Source organism: Triticum urartu, chromosome 6, assembly GCF_003073215.2.
Source record: "Triticum urartu cultivar G1812 chromosome 6, Tu2.1, whole genome shotgun sequence".
Taxonomy (NCBI): Eukaryota; Viridiplantae; Streptophyta; class Magnoliopsida; order Poales; family Poaceae; genus Triticum; species Triticum urartu.
In genome coordinates, this window is record NC_053027.1 from 565,374,878 (window position 1) to 565,390,503 (window position 15,626).

At 46.7% G+C, this 15,626-nt stretch overlaps 2 protein-coding genes across 2 annotated transcripts; one reads left to right on the forward strand and one right to left on the reverse strand.

The window, feature by feature from the left end:
• Nucleotides 1-5,594: 5,594 nt before the first annotated feature.
• On the forward strand, nucleotides 5,595-9,204 carry LOC125515493 (protein FAR1-RELATED SEQUENCE 5-like). The gene is made up of 6 exons (XM_048680978.1): nucleotides 5,595-5,908; nucleotides 5,982-6,113; nucleotides 6,217-6,351; nucleotides 6,472-6,522; nucleotides 6,600-6,671; nucleotides 6,763-9,204. The coding sequence occupies exons 1-6, from the start codon at nucleotides 5,882-5,884 to the stop codon at nucleotides 8,905-8,907; spliced, it is 2,562 nt and encodes an 853-aa protein (XP_048536935.1). The 5' UTR covers nucleotides 5,595-5,881; the 3' UTR covers nucleotides 8,908-9,204.
• A 1,902-nt stretch (nucleotides 9,205-11,106) lies between these two features.
• On the reverse strand, nucleotides 11,107-15,217 carry LOC125513048. The gene is made up of 4 exons (XM_048678089.1): nucleotides 15,119-15,217; nucleotides 13,766-13,936; nucleotides 12,423-12,659; nucleotides 11,107-11,961 (listed from the first exon to the last, which is right to left on the reverse strand). The coding sequence occupies exons 2-4, from the start codon at nucleotides 13,929-13,931 to the stop codon at nucleotides 11,747-11,749; spliced, it is 618 nt and encodes a 205-aa protein (XP_048534046.1). The 5' UTR covers nucleotides 13,932-13,936; nucleotides 15,119-15,217; the 3' UTR covers nucleotides 11,107-11,746.
• Nucleotides 15,218-15,626: the final 409 nt, after the last annotated feature.

The window sequence follows — 15,626 nt, forward strand, 5'->3', positions numbered from 1 at the left end:
TTGGTGAGGCACTGATGAAGAGTTGATCTCTGGAATGGTCACAAATGGGGGATATTATAGGAACCATTTGGTCAGTCGCCGCTATTGCATTTGGAAGATGGTTGTGCCTTCACTTTCATAGTCGTCTCTTTGTGCTGCAAATTGTTTGTCCTGTGCACCAGTCTCCAGCTAACTACTTTCGCCTAGCTGTGCAAAGATGGTGACTGAAATCATTGGCCCGTTGACGGGGGACGACTCTGGTAGTGCATGTAGTTTCCTTCGGACAGCGCACGAGCAGGCAGAACCGCAGAACCAACACGTCGCAGCATGCCGAATAATCCCTGGCACCACTATCAAGTCGACGCAAAGACATGAAGAGGAAGCCGTTCGCCCAGCTACATGACGACAAAGGTTCGTGTTTTTTTTTTACAAATTCGCAAAAGTATTTAAATCTGCAAAGCTTTCTAAAATCCGCGAACATTTGTGGGCTTCGTGACCATTTACCAGATTCAAAAGTACTTTTTGAATTCACAAACATTTTTTCACTTCGTGAACTCTTTTCTTCAATTGACTAACCTTTTTTTACTCCCTTCATCCGGAAACATTTGTCGTAGAAATGGATGTATCTAGATATATTTTAGTTCTACATACATCAATTTTTATCCATTTATGTGACAAGTAATTCCGTACAGAGAGAGTATTAGTGAAATTTTATTACTCCCTCTGTGTCGAAATGTAAGTCATTTAAGCATTCGATGTGCAAATTTCGGTACGCTACGAATATTTTCCACATTCCCGAAATGCCCTCTCGTTCGTTCACCACCGCTCTCACCCACTCGAGCTCACTCTCTCTCATTCCCCTCTCACCCACCCCCTCTCGCTCCCCTCCAGATTCCCATCATCGCCAGCCTCTCCTCGCCTCCCCTTCTCCCCACTACCGCGTGCTCCGTTTCCTCCGACCGCGCACGCCACACCATAGGTCAAAAGCTTGCTTTTTAGGCGCCGTCGACGAGCTTCTGGGCGGCGGAGGATGGATCCGCGTGCGCCGACACTGGATCCGTGCGTGTCGACGCCGGCTTCACAACAGAGCGGCACCGTCGCAGAAGAGCAGGGCCGTAGCAGCGCCGCCCTCCTCCACGACCACGCAGCCGCATCGGCAGTGGACTCGAATCCCTAGCCAGCGAGCTCAGGCAGCCATGGATCCATGGTGACGAACCTTCCTCTTCTCTCTGTAGCTGACCCACCCCGTCTATTCTCCCTCCCTCTCTGCCCCGCGTCTCCATGACTAGGTCGACGCCAGGGAAGAGCCACCAACAGCAACAACTAAGATATGGACATGTAGGCCACTGCCCTCTACAAGGAGGAAGACCACTGCTTCTCTGACTCTGCTTCTTCCTTGGTCGCCATGGAAGGTACTCCCATGTTATGCTCTGCGATGCTCCATGTTATGCTTGCTGCAACTTACTGGTGCACAATTCATTCAAGATAAAACTGCAGAAATCTCAAACTTTAGCATGGACTGAATAATACTGGTGAATAATGCAGTTAAGGATTTTGTTAGGATTGTTACTACTCCTAAGATCATTCATGGACTGAATAATTCAGTCAAATACAGCTAAGTTATCCAGTCAAATTCAGATGTCCCTTCAGTTTGCATCATTCATAGACTGAATAACTTTGGAGTAGCTTGCTTAAATGAATGCTTGAGCTGGAGTAGACTGATGCTGTTAATGAATGCTTGTTTATCTTACTGCAACTATTAATTTGCATATGAAAAGCTACTCCTCTTGTGCCCTCCATATTCTTTGAAACTACTGAAATGAATGAAGGCATATGAAGCTACTACTAATGGAGTATTGTTATATTGTTTGAAGCTACTGCTAATGAAGTACTATTTTGAAGCAACTACATATTGTTTGAAACTATTAAGCTGGAGTACTGTTAATGATGCATATGAAGCTACTGCTAATGGAGTAACTTAAAAGCATGGAGTGATTTCTGTAGTTTTGTTAAAGCATGGAGTAGTTTCTCTAGTTTTGTTAAAGCCTGGATATTGAACTTTCCTTGTGGATGAAGAGCCCAGCGTCCATCCACATCCCCGGCGGAGCCACCTGCAGAGAACGGAGCAGTTGGTCTCCTACCGGCCAGGCCAGGCGTGGCAGTGCGGGTTAGTTGAAGGGTGGTGCGGGCGAGGGAGCTGGCGGCATAGGGCTCCGCACTCCTCCCGCCGAGCACCGAGAGGGCGGGAAGGAGGAGATGACGCGACGACGCGAGGGTGAGCGGTGGCGGCGGCTCGGCAGGGAGCGTGCGAGCACGGGTCGCAAAGGAGATCGAGGAGAGGGAGAGGAGGAGCTGGGGCGTCTGCAACCCAAACCGTCTCATCGATTGGGAGAGGTGCAGCAGAACGTGAAAAGACAAAAATGCCCTTGACAGGGCATGGAAATTACAGGCGGTGGCAGGAGATCTTTACGCTGGAGAGGGACTATTCATTGCAATAGTAACCAGTTTCGATCCGACCGCTGTGATTTTCCAGGAGCGAGATCGGACGGACATAATCGCGTCAAAGAAATGATCCGAAGGCCGAGAGTCGCTAAACCCTGAGAGAGCTCAGGGGCCGCCTTGGTTCTTATTTCTGGATATTTTTTGATAAATGATTGCATCTCATTTGTCCTCTACACACGTAGGGCTATACAGATGACATCTCATTTGTCCTCTACACTTGCATGATTGCATTACATTTGCATATTTTGTCATAAGCTTGACCCACCTACCGATGTGCGTACGTACGTACGTACTTTGAGCTCATCCAGTGACGGAGCTAGATGCAGATTACGCCTAGAGCTGTACTATGTTAAGTGATAAACTTTTATGATTTTATATGCTTTGCATGAAGAAATTATAAAGGAAGTTGTTTCTAGGCTGGGGCTATAGCCCCAACCTCCCAGCAGCAGCTCGTCGCCCACCGTTGGGTTGTCCCTGTCTGAGATGGACAGGCTTGTTGCCGCATGTCTACTTGCACGTAGTCCGGTCAAAAACTAATCTTGGTAGGCACGTAGTCCGGTCAAAAACTAATCTTGGTAGGCACGTAGTCCGGTCAAAAACTAATCTTGGTAGTGTCAGTTGCTTCCACGCAGGCGCAGCGGCTAGCTACGCACATGCATGACGCATACAAATGCACATCATGAACACACACACACACACACACACACATATATATATATATATATATATATATATATAGTTCTTCGCAAACGGCATCTCTAAGGCCGTGCCCCAAATTGGACCTATTATTTGACGCGTCTGTAGACACGAATAAGAAAGCCGGAGATCCAGCCGTATGCTCGAAATGTTGGTGCACATTTTAAACTTAAATCCAACAAACCGGGTGAATTTGATGCAAACACAACCATTTTCATGCAAACCAACCAGGCCTAATTCATGCCAAGTTCGACATACTGCAATTAAATTGGACAAGTTCAATTAAAATTGAAATAAACCTAGAGAAAAACTATGCGAGATATTGGACCGTAACATCGTACACAACCTCCTGGGGACCTTATTAACACCTAACCATGTAGCATGCCAAAAAAGTTCAGGACATTTACGCGTTGATCTCCAATTATTCCAAGGGTCACTACATTCCAGATATAATACGCCAGCAAGAACTACCGAGGCAACTTCATGATGATTGGCGAGGAGCCCCATGTACAAGAATATTAAGGTAGAGCCTACACGGGTGAGATACAGGAATCCCCCCCCCCCCCCCCCCCCCCCCCAAAGGGAGCCGAACCCCGATTAACAAGGATGCGCCACTCCAACCTCAACAATGGACTACCATCCTTCTCCACACGACCCTAGTAACACAATGCAGATTTCATGTGGTACCTACCCACACTACATTAGAACATCTCGAATTACCAAAGCACAGCGGAAAATTACTCTATAATTCTAAGGAAGTTTCTTTTGCGTATTTATGAGTCAGGGGCACACACTAGCCCTAAGGCGATTGGGTAGCGTATGTGGGTAATGTCGGCCTCCTAGCTTCGTCTTTTGGCGCACACCCTCTTTTGATTGAAAAACAATTTCTGATTTGTTTGAGATGTTTTTTTTACTTTTGGAAACTATCTATTTTTCCTAAACCAAAGACAAGAAAACATCAACCAGCTCTCTAGCGCATTGTTTGAATGTTATTCCAATTTTATTAAAAAATGTATATTCAATAAATTTATGTCATGACAGCTTAAAGACTTACAGGTATTTTGGGACGTATTTCAGTTTGCTAGTCTGTTTAAAGAAAATAGGCTATCAGATTTTTTAAAGATCAAAATTGTATTATTGAAAAAATGTGTTCGCCATTTTTTAAACATGCATGAATATTTAATATGTTTGTGAATTCCAAAAAATCCATAAATTTTAAATATTCATGAGAACTTTAAGAATGTCCCATGGTTTTAAGTATTCACAAACTTCTAAAAAAAGCATAGGTTTTAAAATAATCATCATTTCTAAAAAATTGCAGATAGTAAAAAATATTCATGTTTTAGAAATTAAAAAATGAAAAGGAAAGCTAAAAACTAAAATAAATGAAAAAGTAAATCGAAATTAAGGGACAATTTATAAAATGAATAAAATGAAATGATAAAATAAAACTATAAAAAATAAAAAAGTCGGAACAAAATGGCGAAACCGGTAGAGACGATCGTTCGTGGCCTTGAGTTACCCGAGTCGAGCCGGCCCATGTGCGCTTGCTCAGGCGCGTCATAGCATCAACCCTTTGCTACAGGTGACCAATAGGGAAACTCCGATCCTCTCTCCCATAGCCCTATTCTCCGCAGCCGGCGCAGGATACCTACCTCTTCTCCTCCCTGTCCCTCCAGCAATAGCGGCCACCGCCGCCGCCGTCGTATCCTCTCTCCCCGGCCAGATCCAGCCGCCACCTCCTCTCCCCACCCTCGCCCCACCAGCGCACAGGATTCCAGGCTCAACACCAATGGGCTCTCCAGTGCATTGTTTATATGTTATTCCAAAAAAAAATAAGACAATGTATATCCAATAAAGTTATGTCGTGACAACTTAAAAATTTATAGATGTGTTTTAGGACGTATTTCGGTTTGCTAGTCTGGTTAAAGAAAATAGGCTATCTGATTTTTGAAAGATCTAAACTGTATTATTGAAAAAAAAGTTCACCAGTTTTTTAAACATTCATGAATGTTGAATATGTTGTCTAATTCCAAATAGTACATAAATTTTAAATATTATGAGAACTTTCAACAATTGTCCGTGTTTTTAAGTATTCACTAACTTCTAAACTTGTTTTATAGAAATTAAAAAAAGGAAAAAGGAAAGAAAAAATAGAAATAAAACGAAAAACGTAAAAAGAAATTAAGGAATAATTTATAAGATGATAGAAAAATAAATGCAAAGTAAAACTATAAAAAATAAAAGAAGACAGAAAAAAATGATGAAAACTGGTAGAGAAGACCCGAAGACGATGAGAGAATGCAAACAAAACCGCTCGTGGGCTTGAGCTACCCAAGTCAGGCCGGCCCATGTGCCCGCACTCAGGCGCGTCGTAGCGTCAACCCTTTGCTACAGGCGACCAATAGGGAAACTCCGCTCCTCTCTCCCATAGCCCTATTCTCCGCAGCCGGCGCAGGATACCTACCTCTCCTCCTCCCCGTCACTCCAGCAACGGCGGCCGCCGCCGCCGCCACCACCACCATCGTATCCACCCTCGCCGGCCAGATCCAGCCGTCACCTCCCCCCCCCCCCCCCCCCCCCCCCCCCCCCACGGGATCCAGGCCCAAACCCCTCGCCCCTCCTCTCCTCTCCCCATTCGAATCCGGATCTAGACTCACACTCCACCTCCGCCGGAGCGCGCTCGCGGCGACGGACACCGGCGATGGAGGAGTATCTAGCTGCCTACACGGTAATGCCTCCCAAAACCCACCATACATGTTCCGCCGCGCAGGGTTTATGCCTGACAAATTTCTTCGTTTCAGGCGAAAGAAGATCCCGTAACTCCGGCGCAGCCGGCTGTTCAGATGGCCAGTGCGCTGCCGGCGCGGGCAGCAGGCGGTCACGCGCAGCAGGCGCCAGCAGCTGCTGCTGCTCCTCCGACCAGTTCCAGAGTGGTAAGATTACTGGAAAGAAGCCTTCGTTGAGGAGAGACTTGGCATTATGTGTGTGTGGTGTGTAGATCCTGAGTGAAAACCGCACTCTTTGGAACTGCTGCAGGTTGCGAAATCGACCAACAACAGTTCGGCGAAAACCCCCGGGAGCTCCGCGAACAAGAGAGTGATATACATTGTGGCTGGGGATGATGGCTCCCATGTGCCGATCCTGCGCAAAGTGCAGGTGTATGGAGAAGAGGTACCTGAGCACATCACAGTTTTTGTCCCTTCATCTGTGCATCTATCAGTAGATAACATTTAAGAAAACAAGCAGACACATTGGATTACTGTGTCTCACACATATCTGTTATTGTCACAGGCTAGTAAGGGATATGAGAAGACGCCAGCACCTGCGTGCAACGTCGTTAAGGTACTTGGAGTCACTACTTCACCTTCCCTTCTTAGAAATTACTTAATGTCTGGTGTTAACTTGGAATGAAATGACAGCAAGCTCGTCTGGATGCTGGCAAACAACCGGTGAGACAACCAAGGATACAACTGCTCAGCCACAACCGTGAGGTATGGAAGCCAAACAAAATATATCAAGTACTGGCATTTTGGACATTTCAATATACTCAGGGGATAATATAAACTATGCGCTTGCCTGCAGGAACGATCAGCAGAGCTCATGGATGACGATGAAGAAGCGGCAATCGCATTGTCTGTTAAAGTGGAGAGAAACGCCAGCTATGTGGACCGTTCGCTGCAGCTGGTGACTGCTGAAGAACATGATGTTATGGAAATCGATGACATATCTAGCGACGATACAGGCAGTCAAAGTGATTCAGACAGCAGCTCTGGTAGTGAGTCAGAAAAGGAGGAAGGGAGGTTCTTCTATCCTGCCCCTGAGGCACTGGGCACTGTTAAAGCACCGCAAGTTGGAATGAAATTCCCAACCCTCGAAGATGCACACGAGTACTACAACACTTATGCTCTCCAGACTGGTTTCGTGGTGGTCAGGGGAAGAAACTACAAGAGACAGAGGTTTCAGCTAGACTGCAACAGGAATCGCAAGGTAAAGCTAGTTGAGGACCTGAACCTAAAGAGGAAGAGGAAGAAGAATGTCATAGAGAAGACAAATTGCCAGGCAAAGATCATCGTGAAGCTTATCAAGGGAGAGTGGGTGATCGCAGCAGTTCAGAATGAACATAACCATCCGTTATCTCCAAGCCGTTCGTTCACAAGATTCTTAACGAGCCAAAAACACATGTCACCTGAAGAGAGGTCATTCTCAAGAGTTCTTCAGCAAAGCAGGGTGCCTCCCGGAGAAATTCTCAAGATTTTAAGAAGAATGAGTGGCTTTTTTCGGGAATTGCCATCAAAGGAAAAACAAGCACTGATCTTGCAGTCTGCCGAACAATGGAGGAAAGCAAACTTAGATGTTGAAAAGACACTGAACCATTTCGAGCAACTGCAGCTCCAGGACCCATGTTTTTTCTATACCGTGCAAAAGGATGAAGATGGCACGCTTAGGAGCATTTTCTGGACTGATGCAAGGTCAAGGATGGATTATGAAATCTTTGGTGATTTCGTATCGTTTGACACCACCTTCAGCACAAATAGACACAACATGCCTTTCGTTCCTATCACTGGGATGAATAGCCGTGGGAGAACAATCGTGTTAGGGTGTGCCTTGCTGCAAGATCGAAAAGCTGAAACCTACAAATGGATGCTCGAAACGTTTCTGCAGGAGATGGGAGGAGGTCAAATACCAAGATCAGTCATAACAAGCCAGGACGAAGCCATGGCGAAGGCAATAGCCGAGGTCATGCCACAAGCAAGGCACAGGTTCTGCAGATGGAACGGGAAAGCCCAGGAAAAGATGGCGGCCTTTGTGGCAGCAAGAGGCAACATGAAAGCAGAGCTGGACATCTTAGTTGACAGTTCACTGACAGAGACGGAGTTCGAACAAGGATGGAGTGCACTCATTCAGAGACATGATGCAAGTGAAAACGAGTACCTACAGTTGCTGTGGGAGATGAGGAAGACCTGGGCTCCTGTTTATTTCATGCAGGATTTCTTCCCTTTTGTCGTTTCAGCCAGAGGCAGCCAGGGGGCATTCTCACTGTTCAAAGAGAATGTGCTTCCCAAGGACAAGATAGAGAATCTGATTGAAAAGTACGAGGAGATGCAGGATAAGATCAAGAAAACGGACGAGGAAGATGTACTGGAAGCGGCGACCGAGCCTTCATGCTTCTCACTGCAGCCAATAGAAAGGCACGCATCACGTGTCTACACAAGGCAGATCTTCCTGAAAGTCCAGAAGGAGCTCCTCCACTCCACAGCATTCAAAGTGCAGGAGATAGAAAGAGGCACCCTGTACAGGCTGGACAAGGCCTACAGCTACGAGAACCCGGAGTACGACCGGGACTCCTTCGAGGTGTCAATCGAGCCCGGCCTCACCGACACGTACACGTGCCAGTGCGCCAAGTTCGCCAGGGACGGGATCCTCTGCTGCCACGTGTTCAGGCTCTTCACGCAGTTTGGCATCGACGAGATACCGGAGAAATACATCGTGGCCCGGTGGACCGACGGTTTCAGGGAGGAGCAGCTGGAGCGGCGTGAGGAGGGGCGGTTGGTGGTGGCGGCGCAACGCGAGGAGGATGCGGCGAGGTATGCGGCACTGATGAGCAAGGCGGCTGGGATCGGGAGGGAGATCTGCGGCGATGGTGCCAAGTGCGACGAGTTCATGCTGGAGCTGGACAGGATCCGGGAGAAAATGGCGACGATGGCGATGGCGAATGATCACGTTTAGACGGTAAGTGCTGAGCTTGGGCTACAGTGGACGTGTTCAGCAGCAGAAGTCTCTAGGTACTCGGGTTGGGGAGTTGATCTTGCTCGTGTGCACAATGTAGAGTAGCTGGTAAGGCTTGTTTTTCCTGTGTAACTTGAGAGACGAGTGCTACGTAGTCTATTGTTGCATTCATGATTCATGCATTGTTAACTGTCAAGGATTTGCCGTCGTGATTCTGCTATGTTAGTAGTACCTGCATGCAGTTCATGAGATGTACTCTGGTTGTGCTAAAATGTATCCATGCATTAACTTGTTACAGATTCGCCGTCGTGATTCTGTTATGTTAGTAGTACCTGCATGCAGTTCATGTGGTGTATTCTTGTTGTGCTAATATATGCTGCCTGAAACTGTTGGGTAAAACCAAGTGCATCTTATTTTTACCTGCTGTGTGTTTGAACTGCACTCTGATGTTGACGGGCAGACGTTTGCAGTCGCGCGTTTGTCGTAGATTGCGCTCTACTTGTTGAGCGTTTCGCACTAACACTGATGAACAGTTTTGGTCAACCGTGCGTGCATTCCTTTCCTCCCCGGCGTTTACAGAAACAAAACCTGTAGCACCGCCACTCGTAGTTTCATTCTAAAGCTAAAATATTTTCTAGTCAATATTACCTTATTTTACTGGAATTCGGTCCTACTGTTTTTCATACTGTTATTTTACTAGTGTGTTGTTGCGTTGCAATTTGCAAATGATGATGACGATGAAATCCAGGCCTGTTTCTCAGAACATCATCATATTTTGCCCCATAGCTCTCGCCCCTCTCGCCCAGCAATGCCTGAGAACTGATGCTATCAGAGCTCAGAGGTAGCTTTCGCCCACCAGCACATGCATGGGCCTAGGCTACAAAGGTACGGCCTTGCTTGCGTGCACGTAGGCCTCGGTTAGAGCATCTATAGCAGATCCCTCAAATGTCTCTAACCCGAAATAGCCTGATATGCAGGCTTGGGCATTTTTTTGGGCTGAATAGGCCTCGCATACCCATCTAGCCCGGAAATGTTTTTCAAGGCCCCTTGAGATCCCCTCTCTGGTGCTATATCAAAGATACCGGAGGGCATTTAGGGTTAGCACCCCCATCCCCTCCGCCGCATTTCATCTCCTCTGCCGCTTTGGTTGTTCCACTCTTGCAAGCAACTAGAGCGAAATGGAGGGTGGTTTCGGCGGCCTCGGCGGCCACCTCCTTCGGGCAGTCCAGGTGGAGCTGTCGTTGGTTGTGCACCTCCTTCGGCCAACGCTGGCTTCTGCGATGCAGCAGGGTACAAGGAGGCGTGTGTTACATGTCCGGCGCCTGGCCACATTGAAATAGCGGACGGATGCAAGGCACCAACCGGTGAGGTGTTTAATGTCGGTCGGCACAGGAACGAACATGTCGCGCTCGAGGCGTCGGAGTAGGTTCCTTGGGACACGCTGGTTTAATGGAGGTAGGCGGGCGGCACTCTTTGCCGGCGCGCCACTTCAATACCGGTGCCGCTTGGGTTGTAGGCGATTGTTGGAGGTGCCCTTAGATGTCACTTCACATCAGACAACAACACGTACAGAAATTTCGATGGCATTCTTGCTTCTATCATTTTCCTTTGTATATATCTCAATAGCTAGTAATAATCGTGCGACCACCAACAATGCTGAGGTCTAGCTGACAAAGACGAGCGCTCCGGATTTAGCTCACGTTGAGAAACTAAATCAGTTCAGCTACAATATCACTGACATTGCTCTCTGCGGGCCATCCGATTTGAGGCAAACGGTTCAGATTAGGCGGTACAGTAAATATTTACAGGAGAAAACGGTTCACAGAGGCAAAATGAGGCAAACGGTTCAGATTAGAAGCTAAATCTAGGCTGTTTGTTTTTTATCTGACGGTTCACATAGGCAAAATGAGGTGACTGTTGTGCAAATTCAGCCAGTCTGAACTCAAAAAAGAGATGATGGAGTATTCTTGGCATGAATCAAATTGCACCTTGACGTTTACAAATAGGAGTCTTGAATAGCAAAACAAGTTCTCACACACGTTTACAAATCGAAAACAGGCCAATTGTTTCCCCGTGTGACGGCATAAATTTGCAGGCAGGCTGTTGTAAGGACTTCTCTTCTTGTTTCTTCTGTAAAATCATCTTCCTTACTGTACTAATTTATTCGTAGCAACAAGCCAACCTATTGAGGGTTTCTTGCATTGGATCCACTGCGGCTTTGGATCCAATTCTGAAGCCAAGGCAGGACCATGTAAACAATGTTGAGTAGAAACACAGTAATGGGGTAAATCAGTCGAAAAGGTGATCCGTCCCACGTTCCGGAGATATAGCTACACCCCAAGCTCATAAAACGAGTAACTACCACGCCTTTGAAAATATTACTCTTCAAGTAAGTGGGCTGTAGGTTATTTATGTTTCTGGCGAGCATTCCAATGATCATCAAGGATGTGAAGAAAGCGGTCGTGTTGCTGTAGTAAAAGTTCAAGTACCTCCTGTAAGATTTGCTGCGCATAACTGACATACCAGCGACGTACCCGTTGGATTTGTCGTCGGCGGCCCAGAAACCACCGGGTGGGGTGAGCCCTGCGGTGAAGGTGACGGTGGCGACCAGTGACATCAGGAGCATCAACCAGGAACAGAAAGCTTCGTGCTTCTTTTCAGCAGACTCTTCGTTGCTGCGATTGGCAGGTACCAGACTCTGAAGGCCATCCACGGCTACCGCTGCCAGTCGGCCATTGCTGGAGGGGACAAACAGCACCGGCATGCCATTGGCTCCTTTTATCACCTTGAGCAACTCATCAATCGACATGTGTGGACTATGGTCAATAGTGATCTCTTGCTACTGAGGCTGCGGAGAATGTACAAGCTGTAAGCCTTCCCCTGACGGTATTGCCATCCTGTTAGCTTCTTCCGGCAGCGATGAGTCTCCAAGCAGCACTTTTTCTCCTATCGATATTGCCACTCTGTCAGCTTCTTCTAGCAGGGATGAACCTCCAAGCCTTCTCCTAAGTCCTAACGGTGTTGCCACGGTGTCAGCTTCTTCCGCCGTATTCTCTGCAGGGTCCATAAGGCCATAACAAACATCAGTTTGGTCAGGGACTCTGGTTTCTTCTGTAAAATGCACAATTACAGTGATGCTTCCACACACAAAAAAAATATCAATTAGCCCACTTGGTGTTTAATTGTAAGATGTAGATTCACGTTTTTATATTTTCCTATCCTAATGAAACAATGAGGGCCTGTAGATGGCACCTGCAAATAGAAAACCTACCCTGTTTTTTAGCATTTCTGTATTTTTTTAGGCAAGACGCCCGAGGCATCTCAACGATTAAAGTAAAATAAAAAGAAGGGGGCACAACACCAGCTTATATAGGAAGCCTTGCTGCTTTCATTCAGTATAAGTGTATCCGAAACCGACTAAACAATGTATGGAAACTAGCACATTGATTCGATTTTGTATCATGCATGTGGAGGAAAATGAAAATGAGAACATATCACCAACGAATGGTATTTACCACGGTTAGCATTGATCTCTTGCTGCTGAGACTGCAACGAATCTCCAAGCAGTATGCCTTCTCCTGACGGTATTGCTCTGCTGTCAGCTTCTTTCAGCAGCGATGAATCTCCATGCAGCACCTCTTCTCCAATATATATTGCTCTGCTGTCAGCTTCTTTCGGCAGCGATGAATCTCCATGCAGAACCTCTTCTCCAATAGATATTGCCACGATGTCAGCTTCTTCCAACATACTCTCTGCAAGATCCATAAGGCCACAATAAACATCATTTTGATCAGACTCTGGTTTCTTGTGTAAAACACGCGTTACAGTGACACATTCATAACCAGAGGCCGGGGAGTCCCCCTTTTCAAAAAAAAAACAAAAAAAACAGTGACACATTCATAGCCAGAAGAAAAAATAGAAGATTTCAATTTGCCCACTTGATGCTTATTGCAAGATGCAAATCCATTTCCCCCCATATATTCTTGTAAATTTTTTTTAGAAAATGATACATTCCTGTAAATAACCTCTGAACTTCGTTTTTCTTTTTACTTTTTCTGCCCTAATGAGTGGTTGCAGGTGACAGCTTCGAAAATGTACCCTGTTTTTAGCATTTCCGTATTTTTTTAGGCAAGACATCCTAAGGCATCAAAACGATTAAAATAAAATAAAAAGTAGGGAGCAGAGCACCAAACTTATATAGGAAGCCTCACTGCTTTTGTTCAGTATAAGTGTATCAAAAACCAACTAAACAAAGTAGGCTATGAAAACTGGCTATACTGACACATTCACTGTTTTCACTTATACTGATGCGGCCGCCGAGACACCGTCTCATGGGACCATCGACGTGGTCGCAGAGTGCAGACAATTCAACGACACGCAGGGGCGGCGCTACTGTTCCGTCGAGTCGCCGTCTTGCATGAGCAGCGCCGCGGCGAGAGTGATCGTCGGACGGGGGCAGCACCAAGGCCGTTGAGTTTCCGTCGCGCCGGTGCAACGATGCCGTTCTATCCAGTAGGCGCATAGTTCGCCGGTGGCGGCAGCGGCGGCGGCAGCATCTTGGTGTACACGGTGCTGGATTAGCAGATAGGGAGTCGAGAAGATAATCCGCCGGCTAATTACGGAATAAGAGGGGTCTACGTGTAAAGTATAATTAAGTCGTTGGCTAGAACTCCCACCTTCGACCCGTTCGCTGTTGATCTAACGGCTCAGGAAGCAAGTTTCCAGATTTTCACTGAATTCCTGTTTTCAGTGGATACTTGGCCAACAAAGTATGAAGACTAGCACATCAATTTGATTTTGTACCATGCATGTGGAGGAAAATAACAAGGAGAACATATCACCGAGGAATGGTATTTACCATGGTTAACACTGATCTCTTGCAGCTGAGACTGTGACGAATCTCCAAGCAGCACGCCTTCTCCTGACGGCATTGCCCCTCTCTCAGCTTCCTCCAGCAGTGATGAATCTCCAAGCAGTATGTCTTCTTCTATCGCTATTGCCGCGCTGTGAGCTTGTTCCGACATACTTTCTGCAGGGTACATAAGGCCATAACAAACATCAGCTCGGTCAGGGACTTTGCTTTCTTGTGTAAGACACACTATTACAGTATGAAATACATTTACAGGGAAAACAACAGAGACAGTTTCAGTTAGCCTAGTTGTGGTGCTTAACTCCAAGAAACCAAATCCACTTTCCCCCATATATTCTTGTAAATAACCTCTGAACTTTGTTTTTACATCCCCACCGCCATGGTGACAGCTTCGAAAACATACCCTCTTCTTAGCATTTCAGTCTTTTTTACACAAGAAACCCCAGGCATCCAAACTATTAAAACAAAATAAAAACAAGGGAGCAGAGCACCAAACGTATATAGGAAGCCTCGCTGCTTTTGTTTAGTGTATGTGTGTATCCATATCGACTAAATGTCTGAATGAAGTAGGGAAGCTAGCACATCGGATCAGTTCTGTACTACTATATGTGAAAAATACGTAATAACAAAAGTATATCACCAGTGAATGCTAATTAAATGTAGGATATGCTATGAACACTAATGTAGTCACTTTCTATCTGCTGACGGACAAACATTCGAGCTTCTATAGTTGCTTCTGAAATCTCCGTTGACTAACTATCCATGTGTATATAATTTCAAACTCATTCAGGAAACAAAAGCATTGCAACTCAGAGTGGTGTCTGATGCAAGCCTGCAACTCCACAGGAAAGAGTTAGTGCCATGCAGAAAAACTGCCTTCTCAAGAATGGCTAGTGTCAAGCAAGATAATTAAGTACACTCATTATGGCCGACCGGTCTTAAACAATGACCAAACTAAAGTCAGATCTAAAATCATCAGCATTGCACCCGTGCGTTCAAGATAGGTTAATAAGACGGCCGGAACTACCCCAGGCAACCGCGTGGCATTTCCAAAATTTTAACTTAATTTAACACGGCAGCAAGGTACGGAACACACGCTTGGGTTTGTACGGGAAAACCTAAGTGCATCCCCATGCCCGTCCCAGCCGATCAAAGACAAACGATCTCAAAAGAGTTATCGGTAGCATGGGAATGTATACCCCCAGCCATGGGGGTCAGCCGGGAGCCCAGACGGTTCGGATCTTTGACGCGTGGATCTCCGAGCACGGGCATTGCTAGTAGTAGTAGTAAGATTAAGATGTATGCGTCTTGGGAGGAAGAGGCTAAGAAATCGGGGCTCACCTCACCGCGCGCGATAATGCGGGACTCCGGCGAGACGGCGGCGCGGCAAGGTGCGCGAGCGAGGTGGTGGAGAAGAGAGAGGGACGCGCTGGGGAGTGGGGACTGGCGACTGGGGACTACGCGTTGGCCGTGTCCTGTCGGAGAAAATGGAGAAGTCAGTCAACGCAAGAGACCAGCCGGTCCCTCCAGATGGGCCGGGCCATACACATGGACACGACCAACGCGTTGACTGACTTCTCCATTTTATTAGGTCGGCCGGGCCTTAACCATGGGCACCGCCGAGTCTTACACATGGACAAGGCGACACAAACACCAAGGCACATAGTCTCGCTAAACATGCTTTCGGTCTGGACATGGGTTGCCATCTCTGGCTTCTCAATCCTCCAGACATCCATTGTATCCCTATAAACATTATCGATCAATAAAGTGTGTTTAGTTTTCAAAAAAAGGCCATATACCCTGCAAAAAAGAAAAAAAGGTTGTGTCCCATTGCCGACTCCGGACGGGA